The sequence below is a fragment of the Cannabis sativa genome, chromosome 7 (genome assembly GCF_029168945.1).
Source record: "Cannabis sativa cultivar Pink pepper isolate KNU-18-1 chromosome 7, ASM2916894v1, whole genome shotgun sequence".
Classification (NCBI taxonomy): Eukaryota; Viridiplantae; Streptophyta; class Magnoliopsida; order Rosales; family Cannabaceae; genus Cannabis; species Cannabis sativa.
In genome coordinates, this window is record NC_083607.1 from 499,024 (window position 1) to 516,942 (window position 17,919).

At 25.9% G+C, this 17,919-nt stretch overlaps 2 protein-coding genes across 4 annotated transcripts; one reads left to right on the top strand and one right to left on the bottom strand.

Moving 5' to 3' along the window:
- Positions 1-2,658: 2,658 nt before the first annotated feature.
- LOC115697629 (probable protein phosphatase 2C 55) lies at positions 2,659-3,659 on the top strand. The gene is made up of 2 exons (XM_061101676.1): positions 2,659-3,011; positions 3,284-3,659. Exons 1-2 carry the CDS (start codon positions 2,659-2,661, stop codon positions 3,657-3,659), a joined length of 729 nt encoding a protein of 242 aa, XP_060957659.1.
- A 5,225-nt stretch (positions 3,660-8,884) lies between these two features.
- LOC115697722 (protein GRAVITROPIC IN THE LIGHT 1) lies at positions 8,885-15,375 on the bottom strand. Of its 3 annotated transcripts, none has more exons than XM_030624828.2 (3): positions 15,159-15,375; positions 14,911-15,039; positions 8,885-10,650 (listed from the first exon to the last, which is right to left on the bottom strand). In XM_030624828.2, the coding sequence occupies exon 3, from the start codon at positions 10,642-10,644 to the stop codon at positions 9,271-9,273; it is 1,374 nt and encodes a 457-aa protein (XP_030480688.2). In that variant the 5' UTR covers positions 10,645-10,650; positions 14,911-15,039; positions 15,159-15,375; the 3' UTR covers positions 8,885-9,270. The 3 variants fall into 3 exon arrangements, with proteins under 3 accessions (XP_030480688.2, XP_030480687.2, XP_030480689.2); XM_030624827.2 differs by having other exon boundaries at positions 14,911-15,044; XM_030624829.2 differs by lacking the exons at positions 14,911-15,039; positions 15,159-15,375 and adding an exon at positions 10,880-11,272.
- Positions 15,376-17,919: the final 2,544 nt, after the last annotated feature.

Consider the following 17,919-nt stretch of genomic DNA (forward strand, 5'->3'; position numbering starts at 1 on the left):
CTAACGGAAGCTTGGTCCCCTCCTCCTCCGGATTGGATCAAGTTGAATTGTGATGTCAAGGTGGGACTCAATAGTATGTGCATTGCTGTTGTTGCAAGGAATCATTTTGGCAGAGTGATTAGAGTTCAGACGGCTCGGGAAGACTTCTCGGATGCTCTGTGCGGAGAAGCTGCGGCCTGCTGCTTAGCTGTGTCTGTTGCTTTAGATATCGGATCCAAATTTGCTATTGTGGAGAATGACTCGAGGATGGTTATCAATGCTCTCAATGGGATTGATTCTCATTGGGCTATTGAAAACTATGTCTCTTTTTGTACTAATTCTTCTCCTTTATTTATTAGTTGTAATTTTTCTTATGTTCGCAGAACTTGTAACTTTGCCGCTCATAATGTGGCTAGATGGGCATTTGCTCATCAGGTGTTTGGGACTATCCCGGTGTCCTCCTTACCTGACAATATATTTTGTAACGACCGAGAGGTCTAACTTATTTGAATTTATGAATCAAACGCTTTTTCTCAAAAAAAAAAAAAACAAAGACTTTGAATTATGTGTTCTCAAAAAAATGAGCTCCTATTAGTATGGATAATATGGAGAAGTACCATATTCGTATGGGGTAGGAAAAGTACTATATTCGTTTGAATGTGGAATAGGAGAAGTACTATTTTCGTATGGAAAATACGAGATAGAGGTGACCAGCTCGCGAATGCCGCCACTACATGGGCAGCGGACATCTCAGATGAGGACCAGCTCGCAAATGCTGCCATACTACCCACAGATGCCGGATGTTCCTGGGTCGGATGTTCCTCGAGATGCTAGTGATGAGGACGATGCTACTACAAACTTCTTTTAGAATATCTATTTTAATTTTACGAACTATCGGTCTAATATGTTTATTAATATTTTATGAACACTAATTTATATTTAGGTAGGCAGTACTATAATGTTTATGACTCACTTTTTATTGTAATATAAGTGACTCTAAATATTATCTTTTAGTTAAATGATTTTATATCTTAATTAATTCAATAATTTTATATATTAATTAATTAAATAATTAAAAAAAAATTTAAATTTAAATTAATAATTTTAATATAATATTATATATTAATAATTAATTACAAATAATTTTAATATAATATTATATATTAATAATTAATTAAAAATAATTTTAATATAATTATTTTTTTTTTCGAAGAAGCTCTTCAATAACGACATTGTCGTCATTGATAATAATATCAATAACGACAATGTCGTTGTTAATGTACTCAGATCCTAAAAAAAAAAGAAAATATTATTCCCAACGACATTGTCGTTGTTGATAATTTTTATTCCCAACGACTTAAAAAGTCGTTGTTGATAGTCGTTTTTTCCAACGAAGTATTCCCAACGACTTTTTACCAACGAAATGTCCTCATTGATGCGCAATACTGACGAAAACAGGATTTTTACCAACGAAATTTGTCCTCATTATTACTCATTTTTCTCGTAGTGAGGAGAGATACCATATTCATATGGATGCAGAACATGATTGTAATTATAATTAGGTACCCAATAAACTGGGTGAGGTTGGAATGAATTGGGAGTTGAATAATAAAATGGAGAAGCCAAATCGGGAAGGTTTAAGTTATTGTTTGTTACAGTAGAAACTTGGTTGTTTCTCCCTGTTTTTACTTTAGCCATCTTCACCTCTACTTGTTTTCCTTTGAGGTTATAAAACTTCTCCTTCAACACTTTTTCCACTGCTTTTTCAGAATCAAAAGTTACAAATCCGAAACCCCTTCCTTTATCAGTTATTTTTGCACGAATAATTTCAGTTTCTACTACAGTTCCAAAATTACTAAAATATGTCTTCAATTTATATGCTCTAATTTGATGATCGAGAGAGACCTCCAACAAAAATCTTTTTCTCATTGAAAATATTGGACTCCATCGTAAACGACTACTAACACACAAGCAATAATCTTAATGTTGAATTAAAGTTGAAATTAATGAATATTTTTGTTATGATTTTATGAGATGATTATGTGTTTATATAGAGAAGTATTTATCTCCTATTTGGAATATGATTATAAGAATATTTAAAAAGATAAGATATATTTTTAAAGAAATAAGAAATATATATTTATTATTCTAAAATTAAATAAAATATTTATTTATAAATATATTAATGAAAATACTCCAATTACTTTAATTATTAATTGATGATTCTAATTGAATTAGATTAAAATATATATGTCTGTTGCTGACAGTTTGAAAGATATTTATTTTTCGTAACATTTATCTTTTAATTTAATAATAATTTTAACTCAAATAATACATATTTTGTTCTTTATGTATAATTTTTTAAGAAAAAAATAGGAAAGTTTAGTCGTACTTTCCTTAAAAATAATTATTAAATTTAATTGAATTTGTTATATTTTATGGTTGATTTGATTTATTTTGAAATTCTGTCGATTCTCTATATATATTGAATGAACTCACCCACATATACTTAACCTTTTATTATACGAACTAGACTCATATTTTAATATTAAACAAAATTTAATACATAATAAAAACACTTCGACTAAACTTAATAGAGAGATTAAGACAAAATTTAATACATAATAAAAACACTTCGACTAAACTTAATAGAGAGATTAAGAGAGATTAATTACAAAGATGAAGATGGTATGTGAGGTTTCTTATGGTCCAAAGGACCATCTTTTAGGAGAAGACGCCCATTTTATTTGCTCAACCGAACAAATTATCGGAGTAGCTGATGGAGTGGGCGGTTGGGCCAAGAAAGGCATTGATGCTGGTGAGTACGCTCGCCAACTCATGCTCAACTCAATTCATGAGGTTGTCGACAACGAAATAATTAATCCGAAAATGATTTTGGAGAAAGCATTCATGGAAAATGCTTACTCTGAAATTCAAGGCTCATCAACTGCATGCATAATTTGCCACAACAACGGAATTTTACATGCAGTGAACGTTGGAGATAGTGGTTTTATGGTGTTTAGAAACAACAGGTTAAGCTTCGTTTTAAATATTTAAAAAAATTATAACAAATTTGAAATAATAATTAAAAAAATAATAATATAAATAATAAGGATACACTAAAAAAATAACATGTATTTATTTATTTTTAAAAAATATGATATTACATATTAACTCCTCTAAAAAAAATTAATAAAAACTTATCCATATTCAAAATAAAATTACATTTAACTCCCTAAATATATATATTTTAATTATATTAAACTTTTCTCACTAAATTTATGACAACTTTGTTCTTAAATAGATGTATCTATCGATCAGCAACTCAACAGAAAGCATTTAACATGCCATATCAGCTCGGCAATACTTGTGACACTCCTACAGTTGCAGTGGAAGTGAAGGTAGAAGTGGAAGTAGGAGATATCATTATTTTGGGTACTGACGGAGTTTGGGACAACATATTCGTATGGGAGATGGAACAAGTGTTAAAAGAAAAAACAAAAATCATGGATTTGAAGAATCTTAGTAGTTATATTGCATCGTTGGCACTTTATAACTCCTTTGACAAGTTTCGAAAAACTCCTTTCTCAATAGCATCTACAGAGGCCGGTAAACCCTATAGAGGAGGCAAATTCGATGATATCACCGTGGTGATTGGAAGGATTATTAATTGTTGTTGAGGAAGAGTAGCCACCAAGTTAGGGTTTGTAATTGTACGTACATAATTGCATGGGATTATCATGATGATTAATTAGAGTGTAGGTTAGAGTGGGTGCCAATCTGATTGGGATGTACTCCATCTACACTCATATATGATATTATGATGACACCTTATATACAATAATTACTATTATAATTAATTATTTTTAACAAGTAATTAACCTTTTTATTATTATTACTATTATTGTTATATATATTATAAATTTAATCACTGGGTCTTAATGTTTGTTCCAATCACATCTAATTATTAAAATAATACAATATTTTTTCTTAAAAAAAAACAAACAAACAAACAAATAATACCATTAGTGAATGATGTATTTTAGTGCATATATACATATTATTACTCGAAAATAAAATTGTAATTATTAGTTCCGTTGTTAGTATCTCTAAAGGATTTTCACCATTTTGGTGTAAATAAATTTTGTACAACTTTAAGAATGACATCTAATATTGCACTAAATAAAATTTATTTAAAAGATACTAGTTTTTATTTTATTTATATAATTTATGAAGCAATTATACATTGTAAAAGAAAAGTGAAAAATTAAAAAGTTTCACCAAATTGTTGCACCCATTGAGATGCCGAATGGGCCTAAGAAAATGGGTATGTATGGGCTTAATTTACACAAGTATAATATTACCATACATGTTTTGGGCCCAAGGTTTTGGTTCGACCTAAGAATGGGCCTAGCCTATTTTAACCTAGGGCCTTTTTGTGTTAATTTGCTTGAACGTATTGGACTTTTTGGATATTGAGTAAAAGTTTACAACTTTTACTGTCACATAGAATTTTTTAAAAAAATATTATCTTTCTATAAAACAACCGTAAAACAACAAAACAAAATAATTAAAACAACAGTAGAACAACTAAAAATAACCGTGAAAACTTAACACAGCACACAATATAAAACTTAAACAGTATTTTTTAAAAAATACATTATTTTTTTAAAAAATTCCGTCCCACAGTAAAAATATAAAAGAGTTCAAAATTTGAGTATGTGGTGTGAAAATTCCTATAATCAAAGTTACCATTACTAATCATTACATGTATAAATAGTTGTATATTGTAATGGGAACTTTTAATACAATAATACAATTTAACTAGAAACTATTTATATAAAATAAAATGATTTGATTTTAATTTAAAGTAGAAATAGCTTTGATATTACACATTTTATATAACTTCATTATTCTATTAGAGATTAACTTTAAGTAATTCTATATATTTTTCAATCAATTTGTTTTTTCTAACTATAAAAATAAAATACTACATATCAATCTCTTATAAAATAAATAAATAAATAAATAAATAATTCTCCATATTTAATGCTACATATTAATCTCTTACTATTGTGAGATTAATGATATTCCCAATTAATATTGTAAGATCAATGAAAGATAAGTTTCAAAATAATTTTGTAATTATTAAACAGTGTAATTAGAAGGGTAATAATTATATAATATGGTAATTATACTATATGTTAAAATGCAACGTGTTTTTAAATATAAGACAATAATTATTTGACAAAATAGTTAAAAATTAAAGAGCAAAATATACATTTTAGTAGCTAATATTTATAAGGCTAATTAAGATTTTTTTTTTCTCCAAACTTTGACATGTACCAAATTATGCCCCTTGAACTTTTTTGGCCGTTAAAATTCTCCCTGAACTATTGAGATTATTAAATTTAAGGATTTTTGTCTAATTTCATTCAATTTTACTGTTTCAGTGATTGTTTATGTACTAAACTATGCTTTCTAGACTTTGATATCTAGCAAATCATGCCCGTCGAACTTTAATATGTACTAAATCATGCTCCCTGAATTTTCATTCATGTTAGAATTTTTTTTACTAAAATTGGACAAAAGTCCTTAAATTCAACAATCTCAATAGTTCATGAGGTATTTTTAACGACCTTAAAAGTTTAGGGGACATGATTTGGTACATGTCAAAATTCGGGGAATCCTAATTAGCCTATTTATAATGAATCTTTTTTAGTAATTACATCAAATTCTTACATGAGTATTGGAGAATTAACACTTTCAATTACCTCTAATTATATGATCATTATGTAATTATATAATTAGACAAACACGTCAAATTAAATAATTATCTTCTATCAATAATTTTTCAAGACGCATCTTATGAAGTGTTTTTGGTAGATTAATAAATTTATTTTTACTGATTAAATATAGTTATTTTTTAATTATATAAATACTTTGTAATTATTCAAATATTTATTTATTTTTTCATAAAACCTTCTAATTTTTGTTCTTTTTTTTTTTTTCTAAAGACAAATAATTTTAATTATTTTTATAATAATAATAATAAATAATAGAATTAGATTTAAGAGTACAAAGGTACATAGATAAAATAGGTGATAAAATCTCAAAAAATAATCAATTTATTTATTATGGGGAACACAATTTTGGGATATTATGTACTAACTCACATGGCCCTCATCACCGACTGTCTAGAATAATAATATAATGGGACCCCAATATCATATCATATAATATAATTATTATTATTATTAATATTCATAATAAATATCTTTTTATTTTTATTATGTATAAATATTATATGGCCAAGTATTAAGTTGTTGGAATTTTTTTAGTTGGAGAATAATTTTTATTTTTATTTTTATGTATATGTGATGAGTATTGTTATGGTGTATTAGTGGTGTTTAATTAATATAATATAAGGTGCAATAATATTGTGGTTGTATTGAAATTTAAATATTTTTTATTTAATAAATAATATTAAAAATTACCAACTTAGATAAAAAAAAAATATTACAATAATTGATAGAATGATTGATTGAAAATTTTGTGTCACAAATATATTAAAATCTAAATATAATTAAAAATAATAATTTACCATAAATTCATGTAAAAAAAAATCAAATATTTTATATTTTACTAAGTATTAGGTAGGTGAGGCTTTCTTGTCACTTTGACAAATTGTGTAAGGAAAATAAATAAAACAAAAAGAAATTGTTTTGTCTTGTATAAAATATTAATAATTAAATTACGCGACCCCAAAAAAATTATAGTAAAATGTAATATAATATATATGTTTTTTTTTTAAACAAAAAAAAATTATAGTAATATATAATATATATGAATAATGATTTGTATGTATATCAAACCTTTGGTAATAATTTTAATATTAAATATGAAAGCAACATGTCCATAGGAACACCCACGTGATTTAAAACTAACTTTTTGTCACCTAACCCCAAAAATATTAAATCTAAAAAAATATTAATAATATTATTATTCCGATTAAGATTTATACTATTTTAGACTATAAATTTTATAAAAATTATTTATTAAACTTTTTGTTTTTTTTAAATAATAAAATAAATTTTGTATTTTTAAAAATTATATGAATAGAACCTTGAACTTAATTTTCGGCAATTTTTATAACTCGAAGACAATTCTTAACACGAAGAAATGCAATAACGTAATTAGTTTTGTCATAACACTTCTATTAGGTTATTAAAATCAGTTCATAGTACTATTTTAAAAAATACAAGATCTAATTTATCATTTATCAAAACAAAATATCCAATCAATAACTTTTACAAAATACAAGATCTGAAATGTTCAATTAATAATTTTTACAAAACACAATATCCCAAATATTATTTACCTTTTGAGAAATGTGATTTTATTATTCGAATATCAATATTAGACAGTATACAATTTGTACATGGAATTCTTCTCTATACAAGTAATCATGCTCATAAATTTACATAAATAATTATAATAAAAAATGAATCATTTTTTCCCTTTTATTCTAATGCATTTTTATGTAAAACACTCAGATTTTTCTTTATTATTTTAAAATTTCATATACAAAAGTCTCCATTTTTTTTTTCATTACCATTCTCAATTTACACAATACCAAGCCTAAAAAATAATCAAAGAAAATGCACTTTTTTTTTCTTTTTAACTTTGAACTCACAATTCTTTACAAAACCCAACTTTTCTTCAATTATTTCTATAATTGCTTCTTATCTTCTAATTTTAGATTCAAAAAATAAGAATGATGTGACAACACATTGCAACGCTTAAGATCGTGGTCACATTATTTCAGCGGCCAAGACTAAACCGCGAGATTTCTTATCTTCTAATTTTAAATTTAAAAGATAAAGATGTGATTTGAGAATACACTGCAACGGTTGAGATCGTAGTCACATTATTTCAGCGGCCAAAATTAAATTGTGATACAATGACTTTATGTATTATTATGCATAATATGATAATAGAAGATGAACGTGATCTAAATACATCAATTGAAGAGCGAGTAAAAGTATTTTCAAAAAAAAAAAGAAAAAAAGAAAAAAGAAAAGAGCGAGTAAAAGTGTCAAGTCCAGAAGTTGAGATGGTAGAAAATGATAATACTCAGTTTCAAGAATTTCTTGTCAGACATAGAAAAATTAAAAATAAGGAAGTTCACACTGAGCTTCAAAATGCATTAATCAAATAGTTATGGAACAAATATGGTAACTCACAAAATTAATATAATTTAATTAATTTCAAGTGTGTTTTAAGTTTGATTTAATTTAATGTAATTTCTTTCGTCGTGAATATAATATTTGTTCTCTAGTAATGTAATATTTATGTTGTTGCAATATAATATTTTAATTTAATGAATTTTACCGATTTTATAGTATTATTATTTTTTATTAGTAAGTTTATTTAAATTATTAGTTAAATATAATAATTGTAGTAATTTTTATTAATTAATATAATATTAATTTTTTTATTTATTAAAAACTTAATATAATAATAAGAAATATTTTTTTTTTTGTGTAATTTCTAATGTTGTAGTTGGAATGAAAATATTTTTTTATATTAAATTTAATAATAGTGTAATACTAAATTTAATGTATTCTTGAAGAATTAAAGATCTCTTAAAATTTCAAATATAGTAGAAACCACCAAAATAAATAAAAATATAATTAAAAATCAATTATTTTAATTTTTTTTAATTTAAAAGTAGATTCATGACTATATAGACTACTATATATATAAAGCCACCTACCTAAATTATTTTTATTATTAATATAAATGATGCCATTTGAAGAATCAAATACACAAGAACAAAAAAATAAATAAAATTAAAAAAAATACAAAATACAAAATTTGAGACAACATAAGAAATGATGAATGGGGTCATAGAAATCTCAACCTTATATAAAATATGAAATAAAATAATAATACTATTATTATTTACATAATTAAAAAAGTTTTTTTAATATATATAAACTTACTCATTGTCTAGTAAATTACAGCTAAAAAAATATGCAAAACAGCTAAGATCCCATCCATTCTAAAAACCTAATATTAACAAAATTGAAGGACCATAATTTTTGTCTTTTGGGAGAAATAATAATAATAAAAAAATATTATTATTAAATAATAATACCTTTTTTTATTCTCTCCCCCCAAAAAAATATATATTTAAAAAACAGTCCTCCGACCTTTGCCTTTTCCCAAAATGGCCCCTCATTCATTCTCCACCGTTGGATCAAAAGACTCATCATCATCCAACGGTTAATGTAGGATTTGAGACAAGTAAACTTTGCTCTGAATAAGAGTCTTACCAATTTTAAACCCAGGAATGACAGTAAAAGCAACATTGGAATCTGATTCCTGTGAAGAACAAAACGACATGTCGTTTTGTGATAAAGGGAACACTTCTTCAGCTATGCTTTCCATGTAAACTTCTGAAAAACGACAACCTTTTTTGACTTGAAAGATTGAAGCTTGAGGCTCAAATGAGAATGCTAGACAATGTAGTAGCCATACCCTTTTCGCCATTTCGAAAAAGGAGGCTAAAAATGTCGACGAATCGAACATTGGAAACTCGCCATTGCTGTTTTGAATGAGATTTCTAAAACTTTGATCACCAAAGAATGAAACTTCCATCTTTGGATGAATGAGTTTCAAGTACTTTAAACGACAAAAATTGGCAAAACTTGATTTTGGCTTCTTACAAAGAAATTCCTTTGTTTTCGAAGATTTAACCTCCGTAAACCTCGAAAAAAATCTCTCCTTTTGCCTTGTTGTTGAAGTTAAACATTGTTCCTTTGACAAAACGAAATTAGGGTAACAAAAACCATCAAACATTTCCCTCGAAACGAAAGATTCAAAGGCGAAAACTTTATGTTCTTCTCTCCAATACACAATTTCGGGTTGGATTGCATAGGCTGCAGCATTAAAATCCCAATTCGCGGTTTTCATCTCCTCGATCATAACCCTAACAAAGCTTCGAATTGACCTAACTGAGTGGCGCAAAACCGCGATGAAATGGCTAGGGTTTAACCCCGAAAAGTGAAGATTGTCAAGAACAGATAAAACTTGTCCACTTTGATTCAACTTCTTCTCAAACTCTTTGTTTTGTTTATTCACTTCATCCAACTTCTCCCGAAGAAAAATGGCCTCTGAATCCTTTAACCTAGCTTGATTCTCGAGCTTTTTCGCGGTAATCTCATAAGTTTTCAACAAACTTTTCTGTTCTTGAATCTCAGCCAATACCAAACTAGTACGAGGAGAAGGATCATCCTCAAACTGTTTCTTCAAGTAACATCTTTTCAACTCAGACAAATTCTTCAATTCCGAAACAACCATTCGATCAGCCATTTGAATCCCATCAACATCATAAGGAGATTGACAAAATTGTAACTGAGCATAACAACATTTCACACAAGAAATGCTAGCAAATAACTTAGCTAAAAAAGCTTCCATTGCCAAACTCTCTTCACCCTCTTCTTCTTCATCATTTCGATCATCCTTATCGCCTTTTTTCTTGATTTCGATCCCAACTTTTTCGATCCCCGAATCCACAGGAGCAATCCCAGTTCTAAAGTGAAGAACTTTAGCTAAAGTTCGAGCTAATTTGTTCTTTGAAGGCTTCATTGAATCCATTTTTATCTATAAAACCAACACAAAAAAAAAAAAAACACTCTTAATAAGAAGTGAAAAAGAGCCGTTGAAGATTCAAAGTTGAATAAAAATTCAATCTTTATTGAAAAAAGAAAAAGAAAAGTGAAAAAGCAACAATCTTTAAAGCTCAAAGATCGAGAAAGAAAGGTCTCATTAATGGAGATTGACAATAAATAATGAAATGTGACTTCTTTTGTTTGTTTCTTCTTCTTCTTACCTTTTTTTCTCAATAGAAAGTGTGAACAAGATTACATATCATCATCATTACATATATATATATCATATAAATGAAAGAAGAAGAAAGAGAAGAAGAAGAAGGTACATAGAACTATTCAAGAACACGCTCAAAAGACGCGTTATAAGGTTCTCTTTCTTTCTTTCTTTCTATGTATATATATATAAAAAATATATGTATATGTCACCTTGATATGATGACAAGTTGATACATGAGATTATTATATAAAAGATGATATATATAATAATATAAAGAAGGGACATAATAAGTGGACAAATTATTTTATTCCTCCCACACCTTCTCACTTCTATATAAATATATATTATTGGCTAAGTCTATCATACATTTTTTAAAATGGTGTTTCGGTAAATTTCTATTTATTTCGACATACAGAAGAAAATTAAATTGTTTTCATGATTATGATTACGTACATTATAGTTATTTAAGATCACCTGTAAATTTTTAGAATATTTCGAGTAGGTTATAATGTTAAAAATATGATTTTCATATTTTGTTACATGCACAATTATTTTTCTATTGTACGTGTAGTAAGTTATGTCTAACCTAATTTTTGGCATGGTAAATTGTTTGGAATTTTGTGAAAAGAAATAAATTTAAATAACTACAACGTACACTATTATGAAAAAAAAAAAAAATTATACTAAAATTTTCTAAATGTCAAAACAAATGAAGGTACCATAACAAAATGACCCTTTAGGAGGTATTCTATAAATTTCCTATATTATTATATGTATAAATAGAGGCATGAAGAGGAACTTTCATTTATAATTTGTTGGCATCCTAAATAATAATAATAATTAGAAAAAGGAATATAAGATGAAAAATACAAGTGGTCCTATTTTTCATAATAATAATAAAATTATTATTAGGTAAGTAAAAAAAAGAATAAAAAGATTCTTTTTTTTTTTTGTAAGACAGAATTTTCTAAGTGGCAAACAAAACAAAACACCCACAAACAAGAAAAAGCTCTGTCAAAACAAAACAAAAAACATGGGAGGATGATTTTTCTCTTTTTCTTTTTTTTTTTACAAAAAATAAAAATTAATAATTATTATAAAATATTGTAACTATTTATAAAGTGTTTTTTATAGTAGTGTTGAATAACACTAGCATCATTAGCAATACTCAACTCATTATGATTAAAAAATCTAAACAAAATATTTTCAACCTATTTGTAAAAAATTTGATAAAATTCGTGTAAAAATAGAAAAAAGAAAATTAAACAAAAATAAAAATGGGGAAAAAGAAAATTAGAGTTCTTTGGATTCCTATTTGGGGTCAGATCCCTAAAGTAGTGAAAATCTGATATGGAGTTTTAGATAATCTACTCAGCACCCACACCACACTCATCATTTTCTTTTTACTTTTTCTTTAACATTTCATGTACAACCACATACTTTTTGTTAGGTTAAAATAAAATAATATTTCAAAATAAATAAATAAATGAAATTACTTTATGGTGTTTTGATATTATTTTTATAAAAATGTTGTGGAAAAAGTCATCACTCATATATATGAAAATTCCCTTAGGAGAACTATATATTAATTAAGATAAGGATAAGAATGGAATTTCATTAAGGTTATTTTTCTCAAATGGGAAAACAAATGTTGAATTAGACTTGTCAAAAGAAGATTAATATACAAAATAACTACTTATAAATTTATATATATAGACAAGGAATGTATGTAGTGTAGTTATTATAGTTATTAATAAAGTAATTTATGATTTAAATATTTAAGTTATATTTTTGGAATTTCAAAAGTACTGAAATGGCAAGACTTGATTAGTCTAGATCATTAAATTTGTATTTTTTATTTATAAATAAATTTAAATATACTAATAAAAAAATAACATAGAAATAAAAATAATGACTTGACACTTATATACTTACATGATTCTAAAAATATAACCTAAGTATTATTATAGTTAAAATTAAACACTGTAACAAAAATTAAACTTGAGTATGTACACTATAAATTATTCATATTAATATTATAATTATAGGATATATACTACCAATTTTTTTAAAATTTCAAATTATTCAAAAACTAACAAAATTATAACCATAATATACACTGTCATATTTAAAAAAAAAAAAAATACTAAATCTTTAGTGATTAGCTACCAAAGACAAAAGTGATGATCCTACCATAAATAGTATATTATATATACTAAATACTCTCCTAACATAAAGAGTTTCATAAAAAAAAAAAACATTGTGACACAACATCACCACCTTTCACTTTCAACCAATGCATGGATTGTACATAAGTATAATAAGAACATTAGTCCCCACTCAAAATATATATATATATATATATATATATAAAAAATATATATTGTGGCAAATGGGTATTATCAGCATCAACATCAAACAGTTGATAATAAATCCCAATTTGACCACACCTATAGGGATTATGTAATGTGGTCCTCCTTAATTATTTATTCTATTTCCTTAAACTTCTTATTTCAAAATTAAAAGTGGGTTAATTTTTAGAAAAAAAAATTTAAAAATGAGTTATTTCATTACTAAAATATGTTCTTATAAGATTAGGAAACTATTGACAATTGCTATGTAAAATACAGGAAATTATAAATTTTACAGTTTTTTTATATTTTATTTTTTTGCAAAAGTATGGTTTTTTTATATTTAAAATATATATGATCAAAAAATTTGAAGAAAAAGGTTAAAAAATATGGAAAAATCAAGCAAGGGTAACCAGTTACCTTATACTGTTTTTCTCATATATTTTAATTTTTTTTTCTAAAATTTTCCCATGAAATAACACTTTTGAGAAACCATATTTTTACAAATGTATACCTTAAAAACTATAAAATTGAAAATTCCCCTACTTGAAACCTTCGCATGGCCTTGAAATTTGGTGGGCCTTAAAAAAAATTATTAAGCTCTTTTATTGAAAATATTGGCTCCTAAGTCCTAAGGTACGTGGGCCCTAGGCTAAGGCCTAAGACATAGTCCGCCTTAGCCCAGGCCTAACCCTAAACCTTCGACTATATGGAAACCCGAGCAAAGTTGCAATAACAGTCTACAAGTCAATTAAGTTATTGAAAAGACTCGAACCTCCAATAATGTGGGACTCGAGACCAGAAAACTATAACAATTGTTATATAGGTTTTCGGGAAAACTCGGACCTCCCACTAACTAGGTGGTAGGTCCGAGTAGGTTGTTATGAGTATAAACAAGACTTAAGATCAAAAATTCCAAAATTTGACGTGTAAAAGGCACTAATGGTAACAATTGAGTTGATTCTAAGTACCAACTACTTAAGGGAGACACAAAATCCGTAATTAATGGCTTAAATCTACAATGAAAATAACACCTATCACTTTCAATAAAACCCTCTAAAATACTCTAAATTTTAACATAAATACCCTAAAACTAATTATTTTTTTTAATTGTTTTTAAAGCACGCTACAACTGATTAATTAATGACATTTATAACTAAAAAAACTGCTGTAAAAGTTAATAGCAATTAATGTTACAAAAAGGAAATTCTATCTAATAATGATAATTAATATTAAATTAAATAATTACATAAAACACTATTTTTTTATAAAATTTTTATATTATTACGTTAAAAAAAAAAAATTTTTTACATTTTTTTATAAATACTAATAATCAAACAACAAAACAACAAAAATAAATAATAAAAGATTAACAATAAATTAACAAGTATACAATATAAAAAATACAACAAAATACCATATATTTTTTTGAATAAAATCATAAAAAAAAATATAAAAATATTTAAAAATCTGCATAAACATAATTCTTTTTTTAATTTCAATTAACATCTTAAACCGTTCCAAATGGGCCCACTACATTACGCTAGATTTCATGTGGAGCCCACAAACCGGCCCAAAATCAAATAAAGAGGCTACAATGAACTGGACTGACTCCACACAGTTACTACCATGGACATGCGAAGCAGCAAATAAAAAATACAATATATCGTCGAGTATTACTCACCTGAAATAATTCTCTTCAAAATACCGCGAGAAATAGAAACAACGACCGTCAATTTCTCATCGTCGTCTTCGTAACGTGAATCTCAAGAAAACATTAAAACCGTCGACAAGTGACAACTCTATCTCTTCTCTGTTCTGTTTCAAACAAAAAAAAAAGTTTTTAAAAATACAATTTTTATAAACAAAAATAAAATAAAAAAGCACCAACTTTGGATCAAAAACATAAAAGAAGAAACTTTGGATAATTACCTTGAATAAAATAAAAGGTTGATCTTGGAAATAGAAAATGGGTTTTGATTGATCTTCAAAGTCTGATGAAATGGGTTTTTTATTTTCTGAAGGAAATATAGAGAGAGAAATGGATTGAGAAGTTTTTGTAGAGAGAGAAATTTGAGGTATTTATAATATAAATTAGAGAGAGAAAGAGAAAGAGAGTTTCAGAGCTCGAGGAAGGAGACAGAGAAAAACAGAGAGAGAAGGTTTAATAATATAAAGGAAAAGACGAAAAAGGACAGGTCTTTTTCTTTTTGGGGAGAAGAGTTTTACAGTGTTTGTAAGGGTATTGGGGGAATCAAAACCTGTTTTAGTTGAATTTACTATTTTAGCCTCTGGGTATTTGGGTAATTACATTATCCGTTGTGACTGGTTGGGTTGTGAATATGTTTAAAAGGGGTTGAGGGTATTTTGGGGATTTCCTAAAGCGAGGCTATGATGGTTCAATGAGAAAGCGCGGATCTTATTCACCGTTGGATTAAGGGTCTTGGTTGAAATCGACGGTCTGGGTTTATTGTTGGCGAAAGTTAAAGCGTGTAGGCTAGATACTCGGGTTATTATGTTTGTACACGTGGTGGGATTTTATTGGATTGAAATCCTGCCACGTCGGTATATTTATGTCCTAATTAAATATTATCAAAATTGAAAAAAATAAAAGTTAGATTACAATTTTTTGTTTAGAATCTTCTTAGAGTATCTAATGTCATTTAGTTACTTTTTTGCTATTTTTTGATTTGTTAATATTCTAAAATTGGATTAGGTACTTTTCAAAAATATTCAACACTATATTTTAAATTTCATATTAGAATAAAAAATATTTAAATGTAAAAAATAAAATGATTAAAAGTGTAGTTTAGTGACATCTTAAATACTGAAATATGTATTTATAAGAAGAAGAAAAAAAATCATTTATTATTGGTAAAAATAAAAATTAATTATTATCTTTTTAAAAAAATTATATGCATTACACTAAAAAAAATGGCAACTTACACAAATAATTACAATAATAATTGTATTTGAGTGTAATTTTATATGATAATTTTAAATAATACACGACAAAATAACTGAGAGATTTTATTACACGATAAAAATTATATTTTTGTAAAAAAAGAGAAATTTTATTTACACTCCAAAATTTTCTAAAGGCACCCCATTTTAATAATTTTTATTTTATATAAAATTTATATCTTTAGTTGTACTAAATTTTTTTAACCTTTTTTTTCCAATTCATATTCTTAAAAAATATACCTATCAAACAAAAATAAATTATATTTTAAATATTATGAGAAAAAAATTAAAATAAAAAATTATATAAAATTTTCTTAGAAAAAATTAAAAAAAAAAATATACATGAGTTAGAAAAAATTATGAAAATAAAATTAAAATAAGTATTGAAATTAACATAAAATAATGTGAGAAAAAATTTTTAAAAAAATATTAAGAGTAATTTTTAAAAATTATTTAAGTTTATATTTTTTTTAATAATAGGGTGTACTTATTATTTTGTGGGGTGTAAATAGAACTCCCCGTAAAAAAATTCTCGAGTAATTACTAAAAAGAATAGTTTACACATGTCAAACCGACCATGTCCTAAGAAAATTTGGAAAACTATACTTCTAATGATATCTTTTATATAAAAATATGTTTTATTTTAAAATAATTAAGGGTATTGTAACAATTATTTAATTTTTTTTAAAAAAAATCATATCTAGTAAAATTATTCGTCTTTTTATCTTCTGAAATAAGAATAAGATATCAACATAAATCAATGATAGTCTAAAAAAATATTATATATTAAAATAATAGTAACATTAATGAATAAATATTTAATGAGATCATTTATGTTAATTAATTAAAATAATTTAACACTAATTAATAAATATTTAATGAGATCATTTATGTTAATTAATTAAAATAATATATTAGTGATAATTAACTAGACAAAACAATGATAAAAAATTATTTGGCCTAAACTTGAATGTAAAACATGAAGGTGTACAAATCATTTATGTCTATGCACTCTTTTTCTTTTTATTATTTTATTTTTTTCATTACTTAATTTATTTATAAGATAAAAGAGTAACATAATTAAAAGTTACAACTACATCTACATATCTATTTCATACCCAAAACTGACATAGTAATAAATTTTCATTAATTTTTCTTTTTTCTTTTTTCTTTTTTCTTTTTTAATAAATGCCATCATCATTTATTATTAACAGTTGGATAAATTTAGCATTAACATTAGATCCTTCAACAAAAAAAAAATGTGTTAATTTTGTAGTTACCATCACCAAAGATTTACACTATTTTGGTGTAAAGTGATAAAAGTTAGAGGTAATTTTTTTTTTTACGTAATTTGAGTGTTGATGAATCTTAATTCACAAGTCACTTGTATTTAGTTGAAAAACTTTGAAATATTACAATCAAGTTTTTACAAGTTCAACAACCCTAACTTTTTGTACTATAGTATTCTCATAATAAATCTTCCTTCGGCATGAAGGTGCAAAGTAGTATTTATAAACTAGGAATCAGATTTGGGTACACCTACAACCCGCTAGGATTTTTATATCATCTTGAGCTACTAACAGAATAAATACATTAAATAAGTGACTATAGGTCCATTAACTGAGGTCCAGTTCATGGGGCAGAGGCATTCCATACGCCTAGGAACCTTATGATTTATATACAGTGACGAAGATAGGGCTAGAGAGCCCAGAGAGTGTCGTAGCACTCC